This window comes from Chrysemys picta, chromosome 8 (assembly GCF_011386835.1).
Source record: "Chrysemys picta bellii isolate R12L10 chromosome 8, ASM1138683v2, whole genome shotgun sequence".
Lineage (NCBI taxonomy): Eukaryota > Metazoa > Chordata > Testudines > Emydidae > Chrysemys > Chrysemys picta.
The window spans coordinates 88,891,896-88,906,352 of record NC_088798.1 but is presented as its reverse complement, the minus strand read 5'-3'; the positions used below and the strand labels follow the sequence as shown (position 1 = coordinate 88,906,352).

The 14,457-nt window shown below is 48.1% G+C and overlaps 1 protein-coding gene across 1 annotated transcript; it reads left to right on the top strand.

The window, feature by feature from the left end:
* The first annotated feature begins 763 nt into the window (after window positions 1–763).
* On the top strand, window positions 764–7,491 carry LOC135973171 (uncharacterized). The gene has a single exon (XM_065554939.1). The coding sequence runs from the start codon at window positions 2,104–2,106 to the stop codon at window positions 6,721–6,723; it is 4,620 nt and encodes a 1,539-aa protein (XP_065411011.1). The 5' UTR covers window positions 764–2,103; the 3' UTR covers window positions 6,724–7,491.
* The last annotated feature ends 6,966 nt before the right edge of the window (window positions 7,492–14,457 follow it).

The following is a 14,457-nucleotide window of genomic DNA, read 5'->3' as shown; positions in this document are numbered from 1 at the left end:
AAACTCCTTTTCCATCACACCCATCTTCTCTTCCACTCCTATTCTCAGATTCCTTTGTACAGGGTTACATTTCCTTGTGCATCACCACAGAAACCTGCACAGCCTGACTTCAGATTCTGAGTCCAAAAGCAGGAACCACCTGCCAGCTCTGCAAGCAAATTAGCAGGCTATCATGGAGGTGCCAGAAGTTAGCTTCCTGTCAGTGTGTGAGGAGCCCAGGGCTTGTTGGGTGGAGACCTTACTGGGAGGGATGGGCAAATAATTCTAGTGGATGCTTGTGTAATATCCAGCTTGTAAAATAGTTATTCCTACTCTCCAGCAAACTTGTTACTTTATTTACTTATTCCTGCCACTCTCCATGGCCCTGTCAGACCACAGCCTTTCCTCCTACAGGTTGCCAAAAACAGGACCAAGTGTGGCAGTGTTCAGTGTGATGTGCACCCTGATTACACTAGGAACTGGACTAAGATCCATCCACTCATTTCTTGTAGCTATCAGATGGCGATGTCCACAATCCAACTGGGGCTTGATTTGGACCTGTGACCCAGAGATGAAAGGCTCCAGGCCCTTCTCCCAGTTCCCCAGGATGCCTGGTTCCAATGATCATCCTGAGATCTCAAGGCATCTTTCAGCCAGCCAGCCCCAGTTGTGGTCAGGAATTTATGGTGAAATGGAAAAATCCAATTGCTGATTAGAATAAGCCCCTGTAACAAAGGCAGCCACCTGCATCCTTTGCACTAATAAGAGGAAGGAAGATGTGTGACAGCGTACCCCATAAGGCTTTATGGGGGGACGTTTATAAATGTATGTATGATATAACTGGCTGTATGCTTGCTTGATTTCTAAGTAAGCTCTGTGAGGCATTTGGTCAGCTTCTTTAGGAAGGAATTCACCAGGTTAAGTACCTGATCAGGAAACACTTGGGGAACAATGCATCTTGGAATGCTCCAATCCACATGAGAAGTCTTCCTGGAGACATGCAAGATGCCATGTGGACAATGGCGTCGGCCTGCAAAGACTGAGTCATGCAGGGGCATGTGACTTGCCCAGGTGACTCCAAAACTCCATCTTGGAGCTGGACTTTGCAGAGGAGGGAGGAGGGGGGTCTCCACCCACAAGAGAGAGTCTATTTAAACCCAGGGGAGACCCCTCCATTTTGTCTTCAGCTAGCTAAAGAAGGAGCCTCTCCACCCCCCCCAGGATACTTGAAGGAGACTGAAACAAAGGACAGTAACTGCAGGGGGTGTGAGTGATTGCTGGACCCAGGCTAAAAGGAGATTAGCCTGTAAAAGGGAGCACTCTGGAACTGGTGAGGAAATTATCTGTATTCAGTTTGATTAGGCATAGATTTGCGCATTTTATTTTATTTTGCTTGGTGACTTACTTTGTTCTGTCTGTTACTACTTTGAACCACTTAAATCCTACTGTCTGTATTTAATAAAATCACTTTCTATTTAGTAATTCACTCAGAGTATGTATTAATACCTGGGGGAGCAAACAACTGTGCATATCTCTCTATCAGTGTTATAGAGGGCGAACAATTTATGAGTTTGCCCTGCATAAGCTTTATACAGGGCAAAACGGATTTATCTGGGTTTAGACCCCATTGGGAGTTGGGCATCTGAGTGCTAAAGACAAGCGCACTACTGCGAGCTGTTTTCAGGTAAACTTGCAGCTTCGGGACAAGTGATTCAGACCCTGGGTCTGTGTCTGGAGCCAAACAGGAGTGTCTGGCTCAGCAAGACAGGGTGCTGGAGTCCTGAGCTGGCAGGGAAAACAGAAGCAGGGGTAGTCTTTGCACATTGGGTGGCAGCTCCCAAGGGGGTTTCTGTGATCCAACCCGTCACAGTGGCGTAGTCGAGCAGGATCTGTGCATAGTTGATTGCTTTGAGATACTGGTAGTGATTTTAAGTGAGTTTTAAGTGTGGTGGCTGGAGAACAGACAAAGTGGTTACTGGTTTGTTATTTTCTGTTTGCTTATTTCGGGCAAGGGAAGTAGGGACAGAAAAGGAAACTCTATTAACTAAGAATCCCCTGAGCTGAGTGCATCTCAGTTTCAGTGAACTGCAGAGTGGTTGTGGCCCAGCACAAGAAAGCAAGACAATGAGTACCAGTGATCTCAATTCCAGTGAACTGCAGAGTGGTTGTAGCCCAGCACGAGAAAGCAGGACAATGAGTACCAGTGACGCTGCTATTAAACTAAAGCTGGCCAGGTTGGAAGCAAAAGAGAGAGAAAGTGAACATAAGAGACGGCTGGAACTAAGACAATTAGAAATTAGTGCCATGGAGGCAGAACATGCAAGGGAAGAGGCTGCCCACAAGAGAGCTATGGAGGTCGAGGCAGCGAGGGCGGAGGCAGAGGCAGCGAGGGCGGAGGCAGAGGCAGCTGCCCACGAGAGGGCTATGGAGGCCCAGAGGGAGGCCCGGAAGCATGAACTGGCTGTTATGGAGTCAAAGAGACGAAACCCTCCCCCTGCTGGCTCCACTTCCCCGAAAATCCATAAATGGGAGCGGCTATGTCCACAGTATGATGAGTCCAGCGATATTGCCGAATATTTCATCACCTTTGAGAGACTGTGCACCCTCCATGCCATCCCTGAAGATCAGAAGATGACCACATTGATAGCAAAATTGACTGGCAGAGCTCTGGACATATTCAATAAGATGCCTATTGATGATGCTTCAAACTATGGTAAATTTAAAGAACTGGTTTTGAAACAGTTTCAGGTTACACCTGAAACCTACAGGGTTAAATTCAGGAGCCTTAAGAGGGGATCTGGATTAAGTAATGTGGCTTATGCCAATGAAATGAGAGATTTGGTAGATAAATGGGTGCGGGGGAGAGGCGTTACCAGCTTTGAAGGGATGTGTGATCTGGTTACTCAGGAACACTTCCTGAATATGTGCAGTGATGAGGTTAAACAGTATTTGTGGGACAAAAAGGTAAATGCGGTGGGTGAATTAGCTGAGTATGCTGACTCTTATGAACAGGCCCAAGCCGCGATCAAACATAAACCACTGGCAGAGGGGTATAAGGTTGGGGGAAAGCAGAATCACCGTTTTACTCCGGGGTCTGGGAAAAAGGAGCCTGGGCAGTCACCCCCCCATTCTCCTGTTACTCGTCCCAAATTTCCTACACAAGCCGGGGATCCCAGAAGGTGCTTTCACTGCAATTCCCCAGGGCACCTGAGGAGTAGCTGTCCCAAATTGAAGGAGAGTAAGCCTCCCTTGTCCCATGTTAGCTCGGTTGCCTTCAGCCCTGAGGGCCCAGAGGGCACCCCCACCTCTTATCACACCAGCTTGGTGGACATGGGGCCTGGTGAAGCGGACAGGGAACACATCAAGGTCGTCAAGATTGACGGCATGGAGTGTCTGGGATGGAGGGATACGGGGGCTCAGTTCTCTCTGGTTCGACCGAGTGTGGTCCCAGACGCTAGTGTCCTGACTGGGCAGACGACCCACATTAAGGGGGTGGGGCCACAGAGGTTCCCTGTGCCCCTGGCTAAGGTTCATGTGGAATGGGAAGGTAGGGAAAGGGATTTACTGGTGGGGATGCTCGAGGACATCCCCGCGGACATGTTGCTGGGAAATGATTTTTTCAGCAGAACTAGGACTGTTAGTGTGGTAACTCGCAGCATGAAGAAAGGCTGTGAGGGGGAGGCTGTTCCGGCTGATGACTGTAGGTCTGATGCAGCTGAACAGCCAACCCCTCCTGCCCCAGGGAACATGGTAGTGGGTGACTCAGAGGGAGCCCCCAGGGATGGGGCGGGGACCTTGGAACCCATAGGGGAGTTGGGGGAAGGTCTCAGTGACAGGACAGTGCAGGGGGGCGGGGTACTTCCAAATATGGGAGAGACAGAGCCAGGCCTCTGTCTGGCTGAGGACAACAGGCTCCCAGGGGTGGGGGCAGGGGAGATGCAGTCAGTGCTCAGGGACGGGGACGCTATCTCAAGGGTTGTCTGTCAGGAATTTGCAGCTAGACAAAGGGCGGACCCCTCCCTTGAAAGTATAAGACAGTGTATCTCGGAGGGAACTCCAGGAAGGGAGGGGGGGGAGAAGTTTTTTGAAGAAGACGGGAAACTGTACAGGCAGGCCCCTGTAGGTAAAAACCAGGGTCCCGGTCAACCCTATAAGCAGTTGGTTGTACCCAGCCAACACCGGGGGGAATTAGTGCTGGTAGCGCATGACAGTCCCTTTGCTGGTCACTTGGGGGTACAGAGGACATATGACAGGCTGAGGAGGAATTTCTACTGGCCAGGGATACAGAACGATGTGAGGGATTATTGTAGGACTTGTGCGGTGTGTCAGGAGAGGAAGAAGCCGGGGGGACCCCAGAAGGCTCCGCTGCGTCCCTTGCCCATCATCCAGGAGGCATTCCAAAGAGTGGCAATAGACATAGTGGGTCCTATGCCACGCCCCACTCGGAGAGGGAACAAGTATATCTTGGTGGTAGTAGACTTCGCCACTCGGTACCCTGAGGCAATTGCACTGTCTAACATAGAAGCCGAGACTGTGGCAAGAGCTCTGCTCACCATATTCAGCAGAGTGGGCTTCCCTAAAGAGATTTTGTCTGATCGGGGGGCAAACTTTATGTCGCAGTTGTTCAATGAGCTATGGAAGGTGTGTGGAGTGAAACAGCTTAAGACGGCCCCCTACCACCCCCAGGCCAATGGGCTGGTGGAAAGATTCAATGGGACCCTAAAATCCATGCTGGGGATGTATGCCAAAAAGAGGGGCCAAAGTTGGGATGAACTATTACCGTTCCTGCTGTATGCCTACAGGGAGGTACCCCAAGAGTCCACAGGCTTTTCCCCATTTGACCTTCTGTATGGGAGGAAAGTGAGAGGACCCCTCAATCTCATCAGGGATACCTGGGAAGGATGCAACACGGTAAGGGAGGAACCTGTAACTGAGTATGTCCAGAGGTTCAGGAGGGAGTTGAAAGACATGATGGAGATTGTACAAAACAACCTCCAGAGCAGTCAGGCCAAGCAAAAGGCGTGGTATGATAAAAATACTTGTAAACGCACTTTTGATGTAGGAGATTTGGTCATGGTACTCGGCCCTGCCAAAAAGTTCAAGATGCAAAACTCCTGGGAGGGGCCCTTTGAAGTGGTTGAAGTGGCGAATGAGGACACTTACAAAGTTAAAAAGCCCCTGGATGATGCGGTACCCCAGTTGGTACATGTAAACAGACTCAAGGCCTATCACAGCAGAGTGGCCGAGGTAAACATGATCTGTTGTGTCGAAGGGGAAACTGAGGCACACCCACTCACTGATCTGATGGCTGAATGCCAAGACGGGTCGTCCCTTGAAAGTATAGAAATCTGTAGTGAGCTGACACCACTCGAAAGGAGGGAAGCGTTGTCAACACTGCAGAAGTACAGTGAGGTGTTTTCCAACAAACCAGGGAGGACGCACTTGCTGTCCCATAGGATCCTCACGAAAGGGGCTCAACCTCCTCCTTCCAGGCCTTATAGGGCCACCGGCAAGGTGAAGGAGCAAATTCAGGCTGAGATACAAAGCATGTTGGACTTGGGGGTAATTAAGGATTCCGACAGTGCATGGGCTTCCCCTGTGGTCTTGGTCCCCAAAAGAGATGGCACCGTTAGATTTTGTGTAGACTATAGAAAACTCAATGCTGTCACTGTAACAGATGCATACCCCATGCCAAGAATTGATGACATGCTGGATGTGCTGAGCCAAGCCAAGTACCTTAGTACCTTTGATCTGACCAAAGGTTACTGGCAGATCCCTCTGGAGGGAGAGGCACAACAAAAATCAGCTTTTATCACGGACATAGGGCTCTATGAATTCACAGTGTTACCTTTTGGTCTGGTAAATGCGGGTGCCACCTTCCAGAGATTGGTCAACAGAGTGTTAAATGGCTTACAGCATTATGCTAGGGCGTATATAGATGACATTGCTGTATTCAGCAACACCTGGGGTGACCACAAAGAGCACCTGGAAGTCGTGCTATCAAAGCTCAAAGAGGCTGGGCTAACTGTGAAGCCCTCCAAGTGCAAGATAGGGGCAGCCAAAGTCCCTTATCTGGGGCACTGGGTAGGGGGGGGTAAAATATCCCCCGACCCTCTTAAGGTGGAAGCCATCGTGAAATGGCCTGTACCCCAGACTAAAAGGCAAGTCCAATCCTTCATAGGCTTGGCAAACTATTACAGGAGGTTTGTGGTGGGGTTCAGTGACGTTGTGTCCCCAATCACGGACTTATGTAAAAAGCATCAACCTAATAAGGTCATTTGGTCAGAGGCATGCCAAAAGGGCTTCAACAAGGTGAAAGCACTCCTGTCTGCGAAGCCTGTGCTGGCCAGCCCTGACTTCGAAAAGCCTTTTGAGTTGTGCACTGACGCGTCAGACACAGGGTTGGGTGCTGTGCTGATGCAGACAGGGGAAGACAGTAAGAAGCATCCCATTGCCTTCCTGAGCAAAAAACTGTCCCCGGCCGAACAGAATTACTCTGTCATAGAGAAGGAATGCTATGCCATTGTGTGGGCCGTCAAACAATTGAGACCTTACCTTTTTAATAGGAGGTTCAGAATTCTAACTGACCATTCACCTTTAGTATGGCTCCACCGAACTAAGGGCACCAACTCCAAACTGCTACGCTGGAGCCTGGTCCTACAGGAGTTTGACATGGAGATTACTCATATTAAAGGAAAGGAGAACTGGGTAGCAGATGCCCTGTCCAGAAAAGAGGAACTTTAGGTATACTGCCTCCGCCATGGACAGTGTCCAAGTCTCTGGCAGTAAGTTCAGGGGGAGGGTGTGACAGCGTACCCCATAAGGCTTTATGGGGGGACGTTTATAAATGTATGTATGATATAACTGGCTGTATGCTTGCTTGATTTCTAAGTAAGCTCTGTGAGGCATTTGGTCAGCTTCTTTAGGAAGGAATTCACCAGGTTAAGTACCTGATCAGGAAACACTTGGGGAACAATGCATCTTGGAATGCTCCAATCCACATGAGAAGTCTTCCTGGAGACATGCAAGATGCCATGTGGACAATGGCGTCGGCCTGCAAAGACTGAGTCATGCAGGGGCATGTGACTTGCCCAGGTGACTCCAAAACTCCATCTTGGAGCTGGACTTTGCAGAGGAGGGAGGAGGGGGGTCTCCACCCACAAGAGAGAGTCTATTTAAACCCAGGGGAGACCCCTCCATTTTGTCTTCAGCTAGCTAAAGAAGGAGCCTCTCCACCCCCCCCAGGATACTTGAAGGAGACTGAAACAAAGGACAGTAACTGCAGGGGGTGTGAGTGATTGCTGGACCCAGGCTAAAAGGAGATTAGCCTGTAAAAGGGAGCACTCTGGAACTGGTGAGGAAATTATCTGTATTCAGTTTGATTAGGCATAGATTTGCGCATTTTATTTTATTTTGCTTGGTGACTTACTTTGTTCTGTCTGTTACTACTTTGAACTACTTAAATCCTACTGTCTGTATTTAATAAAATCACTTTCTATTTAGTAATTCACTCAGAGTATGTATTAATACCTGGGGGAGCAAACAACTGTGCATATCTCTCTATCAGTGTTATAGAGGGCGAACAATTTATGAGTTTGCCCTGCATAAGTTTTATACAGGGCAAAACGGATTTATCTGGGTTTAGACCCCATTGGGAGTTGGGCATCTGAGTGCTAAAGACAAGCGCACTACTGCGAGCTGTTTTCAGGTAAACTTGCAGCTTCGGGACAAGTGATTCAGACCCTGGGTCTGTGTCTGGAGCCAAACAGGAGTGTCTGGCTCAGCAAGACAGGGTGCTGGAGTCCTGAGCTGGCAGGGAAAACAGAAGCAGGGGTAGTCTTTGCACATTGGGTGGCAGCTCCCAAGGGGGTTTCTGTGATCCAACCCGTCACAAGATGAATAAATATCGGCATTGTTTATTTTCTTGAAAAAAGCAATTAAAGTGATACTGAGACTTCAATAGAAGTTCCAGGAGCCCAGACTGCTTGGTCTGCATATAGAAAAAGAGGAAAGCTCTTGAATCAAATAGAGAGAAGAGCAGAGTGTTTGACATCCATTAGCCTGTAACCATCACTCTGAAATCAGCATCTGGCTTTCTCTTGATGTCCTCAAACTGTTAGTTATCATGAACTGGAACTGGCTTAATTAGCATAACTGGCCTAGTCCAGATTTGGCAGCCCTGTGAGAATTTAGAGAGCATGAATGGGAGATGCAGGGATGCACATCCCTGGGAAGAGAATACTATGCCAACATGCCTTTGGTTAAAGGTCTAGGGAAGGGAACACTGGACACTGGGACATCAGGTCCCTACAGCATAAAATGGGGCAGAGAGGAGCCATAAAACCATGATAAAAATGAAGAGGGGTGTGGCTCCGATGCCATGTGATCGAGAGCTGACATTTAGTTGTCTCTCTTGCTGTTGGGGTCTATTTTTTCACCATTATTTATGTTATTTATGAGAGAGAAGAGAGGGAACGCAGGGAAAGGGAGAACAGGAGAAGGCAGAGACAGGAAGTGGGAAGGAGGATTGAAATTCAGTGGGAAAGAGGAAAAACTGCCATCATGCCGAAAGCAGCAAGACTTCTCAGTCTGTGACAAATGGAAATGAGGCTTCCTGATTCAGGCAGGGGGAGCTGGCAGGGGTGACTCTACCCACCCAATTCAAAGGAGAGACATTAAACCTGGGAAGGAGCAAGGAGAAGGTTAACTGCAGCTGTCTCTGCACTGGGAATGACTGGTCAAAATTTTGATAGAGCTTTACATTCCTTCTCACAGTCCCGAGGGGTGGAGGGTTGGGGGAGAGAGCCCAGGCTGAGAAGGGATCAAGCTGAGTAGGTTGTAGTCAAATTAGAAGGGAGATTGGCTAGAAACACTGAAAAATAACGTTCCGGTGAGTATGACTCTCATGAGAAGAGAGTTTTATTATAAAGAAAAAGGTCTCTTTGGAATATATCACAGGAGTTGAGCCAAATACAGTTTCACGAATGTCAGCCCATAAATAAACCCCTGCGCACTAAAAGATGCCACTGAATGCATTCTACTTGGATCAAATCCCCTCCACTTAATTTCACTATCTGCTTTCTTTCCTATCCTGCTAGTGAAGTTGTGCCCCAATGGGAGTTGAGGACCAGATCCTCAGCTTCATTCGCTTCAAATGGAGCTTCAGCGGTTTATGTCAGCAGAGCATCAGGCCCTAAGTTATAGGCATGATTCAAAATTCAGAGCCAAGTTTTCAAACAATTTCGGTAGGCAAATCTGTGTGCAATTATGTGCCTACTTTGTGGGTGCAAGTACATATGTACACACACAGTGGGTAAATGCAAGCACAGATGAGCCTAATTAACTATGGGGTGATGATGAAGATATTGGAATTATCTGCTCAATCTTAACATTGTCATCACAGAAATGTTTGTTTAGCATATATGGTAAAATCTGAGGGGGAATACAAAAATACGGCGTGAGCTCTAGCAGGACATATAAACCCAGATCGTTTCCAGCTATTCATTACTGGATAGTTCCACGCCATTTCTCAGAGCTGGCCCCGTTCTCCCTGGAATGATGAAATTGACAGTACAGCTCGCGGGTTTGTAAGAGAGTTCAGGTTTTGCAAACCTCACAGTCTATTCTGTAGATTCACATAAATTTGGATCTTTCCCCCCAAGGAGTATTCAATATTTAACCCCCCAGCTTGCTCTTCTACCTATGATCCCAGGTCTGTTCAGATCAAAGTGCCAACCGTGCCTTTTTGATAAATCTTTCTCCAAAATCAATACTCTTAAAATTCCTCTGTCCAGGAGGGATGAGAAGAGGAAGAGCATCTTTTTGTTCTGGACTCTTGTGCTCTTTAAGTGTCTGATTCTGTCACTCTTATGCATGCTGACTAAACAGCTTCCTCCACGGATAGTGACATGGCTGGTACAGGTGGGTGCCCTGTGCCTTATTAAGGCAGCAAAAATGATGTTCGAGGATCTATCCCAACCTTCACCAGCTGAAGATCTGGTCCCCCATATTATATTTCATTGGATTTTTTCTTTCCTTCTCACTTCCTTCCCCAATGTTTCTGTCTTGAGCAGAATGTGAACAGGATAACATATGAGTCTGAGCTGAATTGTCAAGCCCACAGTGTTTGAGTGGTCTGAAATTACATCAAGCCGGTGAGCCCATTTCTAGACTGTGTGTTTTCTGACTGGCAAGGAGACAGTGAAATCAGTGATATCAGTAAATGGAGAGAAAGACCTTGTGGAGCAAAGAGCTGAAAAGAACAATATGTGGGAAATAATCAAATGGACGTTAAAGCAGCCCTGCCCCCACCGGTGTGTACATGATGCCCTAATGTGAAATAACCCCATTGCAATTGTTGGGTAAGCTCTTGTCGGGCTTTGTCTGCATCAGTCTCTGTGTGAGGAAAATCAGCTTTAGTGTTCTGAGCAATCACTGGCAATCTCAAAGCAGCAACTGCTCAATGTTCTTTTGGGAACTTCCTGTTTTTAATATTTATCTGAAAAGCCTTACAGGTTAGGCTTTGAACAGTTCAGCGGGCTCATGTGCCCTGCTCTGTATAATCAGAAATGACTTACCAGAGTAGCAGCAAAATGCTACGGTGACAAGCACAGGGGAACTGTCGGCATCATGGCTGAGTTGCTTGTTTTATTCTGTATTGAGTCTTAAACTGTGCAATACCCAATGCCCTCTCTTTAGAGCACTCCTGGATATATGCTGGGCAGCCTGCCTATGTTCATCCCAGGGTCCTCGATGGCCGTGAGTGTGACATATTTGCCCAACTAAGCTGCAAATATCCCTCCCTCTTCGTATGCTATTATTGCAATGCCGATTTTGGTCCACAGCCCAGTGATGTCAATGGAAGCTTTTCCGCTGCCTTCTCTGGGCTTTGGCTCAGGCCTTTATTGAGATGGCCAAGCAAGGGGTGCTGCAGGCAGGAGCCGAGCTCGCCAGCCGCTTTTATGCTTTTTTGAAAATATTTCCACTGGAAATTTCACTGAGCCCCTTTCTCAGGAAACACACACCGAGAAAGGGAAACTTGAAACAACAACAGAAGCAGTAAAGGGAGCTGGCCATGCAAGCCAAAGCCATGAAGTGAGTCAAGGCAGTGTGAGCGAGGAAGGGAGTACAGCTACCATTTTAACATTGCTGCTTGTTCTGATCAACATTCTGGTTCTCGCTCAGCCAAAAAATTAGCAAGGAAAGAATAACACCAATAGCAGCTAGTTCAGGCTTCACACCTTGTGGAGTCCAGGGCCTCTCTGCAAAGCCACACAGAGGCGAAGGTGGTCGTGGACACTATTTCCCCCCCAGGAACTGAATGGAGTCCCACCAAACTCTCTGTACATAGGCCACCAAAATGGTGGTAGGCCCTGGAAGTGTTGGCTCTAGAAAATCTAGCTGTGTGCAGCTTGGCTTGGGGATGACTAGGGTGGGGCACATATGATAACAGTCCACAAATATTTGAAAGGTGGAAACAGCACACAGTAAGGGAACCACTTAGTTTGGTACGAAGGGAGGGGAAAAATTCACTTAAATATCAAGAAAAATTGGCAGTGAGATGTATTAGGTGGCAAAAGCGACTCCCAAGAGAATAGCAGAAGCCACGTTACTTGGGATTTTTTTTTTTTTTTTTTTTTTTTTTTTTTAAAACTGGACTGCACAAAGCATTGGCAAATGTACAAGAGGAAACAATCGTGCATTGACCCCCAGTAGGCGGAGTGGGTGACTGCGTGCCTTTCTGTCTCTTCTGTCTATGGCTCCATTATTCCATTCAGTGGGGGGAGAAGTATTGAAAGAAGAAACTGCTGCCTGTCTAAGGCCCTGGGTTCCATTCTCCAATCCAGCCTGTTACACAATAAACTGTGAGGTACAAGATTTTGACAGAAGCGATGACAAAACCAGAGCTACAGCAATGTAAGCAACACAGCACTGATGGGAAATCACTTCACTATCTGACACTGTTTATCCCACACAGTGGCCCGGGCCAAAATAGGGGGCAGGTGAAAAAAGCTGCCAAAGGACACAAAGGCTGGCAGGAAACAGCCCAGGCACCTCAGCAAAGCCAGCCCAAAGGTGCAAGTGAGGGAGACTGCAGCGCCACTGACATTTCCTCCTGTCAGCAGCAATCTAGCGGGGTTAGTTTTGCATATTTATCTCTTAGGACAGTTGAGTGAAGATTGTATTTATTGTGTCCTTCTTTTCCTTTATTTACTCTGAGCGGCTTGAACTGTTGCCACCACCTGTCCCATTACATCTGGGATCATCCTGATTTTGTGGGGTTGGTTCCGCGTCTGGCTAAACTCACTGGAATGGGTGAAAGGGGGCCCAGGATCACTTTTGGGGCCCTTGCAACAAGGCAAAGCAACACTGTGAGTGCCCTGGCATCATGACACTACTTTGCTTACAGGAGAAACTCTCCAAAGAGGGCAGCTCCACTGCCCCTAACAGGGCCTTGCCTGTAGCGGGGAGGAGCACAGGTTGCAGGATGGAAGATTTGGAGGAGGAATCTGGAAGTCAGTGTGTTTGCACAAGGCTTGAGTTGCAAATAGTTCTCTTAATATAGAGCTAGTGTAGGATTAGAGACATGGAGTCCTCTCAGGTTATTATCCAGCATGCAGGATGCTGCCCACACAATGTGGGGTTTCACTGGATAAGTGCAAACCGGTGGTTAGTCACTTGCACAGAATATATCAGATCATAGTAGATACAGGTAGAAAAGGTCTGTTAAGTCACCTAGTCCTGCATTTGCATGGCCACAGAACAGTTACCCAATACAAGAAACTGCAGATAGTAGAGTGATGGTTAGACATTATTGTTTCTGGTTATGGTTGACTATAGAGGTCTGCCCACAAGAGTGAGGCAGAGAATCACTGGGAATCTGTCCTGACCGGCAGACCCTGCCTGCTATTCCACCCTCCCATTTCTGCTGAGGCCCCTCACTCCTGACCCACAGCAATCCCAGCTATTCTAGTCTTGTGCTTCCCCACCCCACTCTGTGGAGGCCGTTCAGATCTGATCTGCAGCATCTCTTCCTCTTACATCCACGGAGTCTCATTAAGTTGGGGTCAGAACCACACAGGGACTCCAGAGCTGAATACTCCTCCTGAATTGTGGAGGGGCTTGGATCTTGATCCAGATCTGAAGTTTCTGATTCAGATGCACTTGTGGCGAGAACCCGTGTGTCATTCTCCACATGTCACATTGTGGACACAGGATTGGCCTCGCATGCCAGCTGAGTTCAAGCTGCCACAGTCATTTCACTAAGGCTAGATTTAGCTGAGGGAGGGATTGTTTGTAAATCAGATGCTGCTTTGTGGATGATTTTCTATACCTTGATACCACAAAGATGTGAGAGCCTAATAAGCCAAAATTAAACATTGAGAAACCATCCGGTGGAATGATTTGTGTAACTACTGTACTTCCTCAAATGGCTTTATCTTCTGTTTTAAGTCAGGGTTATTATGGTAAGAAACCCAGTGCTTGGAACGCAGTTCCAGAGGAGGTGTGCACCAGGATCCAGTGTCTGTGCCTGTGGGTTTCTTTAGAGAAACCGGTTTGTTCTGTGGCTGTCAGACCAGACTCTCTGCTTGTTGTTGAAAAACAAGTGATGTAGCCAATGCGGGGAGTGGAATCGGTGTGTGTTTGTGGCTGGAATACTGTGGAGAGAGACTTCACTAGAGCCAGCTTATTAAAGCAACTTTAAGGGCTACTGATTAGAGTTGAGGGGCTAAGCTGTTTCAGAGCTGAGTGACAGGGCCATAAAGAGATGCTGAATAAGCTGGCTCCTGAGAGATGGATCATGTATTTCTTCCAGGCAGGGGCTGTATGCAGCATCCCTGCAGGGCCCTCCGGGCTCCTTCCCCCGCTGGGCTGAGAAAGTCACACAGAGACCTTTAGGTGCAGTGCCCACCTGGTGTTTTTATTTACAGGCTGTGCTCCCAGGACCTTTCCACCATACAAGTAGTCCCCTTCTTGCGGTCCACGGGCTTCTCTCTCTCTACTTTCCCTCACTGCCTTTCCGCTATTGCAGCTTTCCTCTTTCCAGCTTCCCCCGGGGGCTCTTATCCAGCCCCAGCCTGATGAGGCTTCCCCAGTCAGGGCCAGGGCTACGCAGCTCCAATTCACCTCCCTGAATTGGAGCTGGAATGCCAGGGGGTTGGCTAAGCAGTTTTCTGTCACAACACCAAAGGGCACAGAGTTGATGCACAACAAATAAACAATCAGAGGCGAGGTGAGCACTAAATGATAGATCGTGTTTTGAGCTGTAAAGATACCACAGCGATGGGCACAGTATTAGAGAGAGAGAGAGAGAGAGAGAGAGACAGCCCTGTGACCTGGCAGAGCCACAACGGGGCTGCATTGGGCCAAAGCTTGGCAATTGCCTTTGGGGGTCAGCTAATTTTTGTACCCCATAATATTTTGCCCAGACCATTTCCCACTCCCTGACCCACCAGTTCTGCCTGTGTTATTTCCACT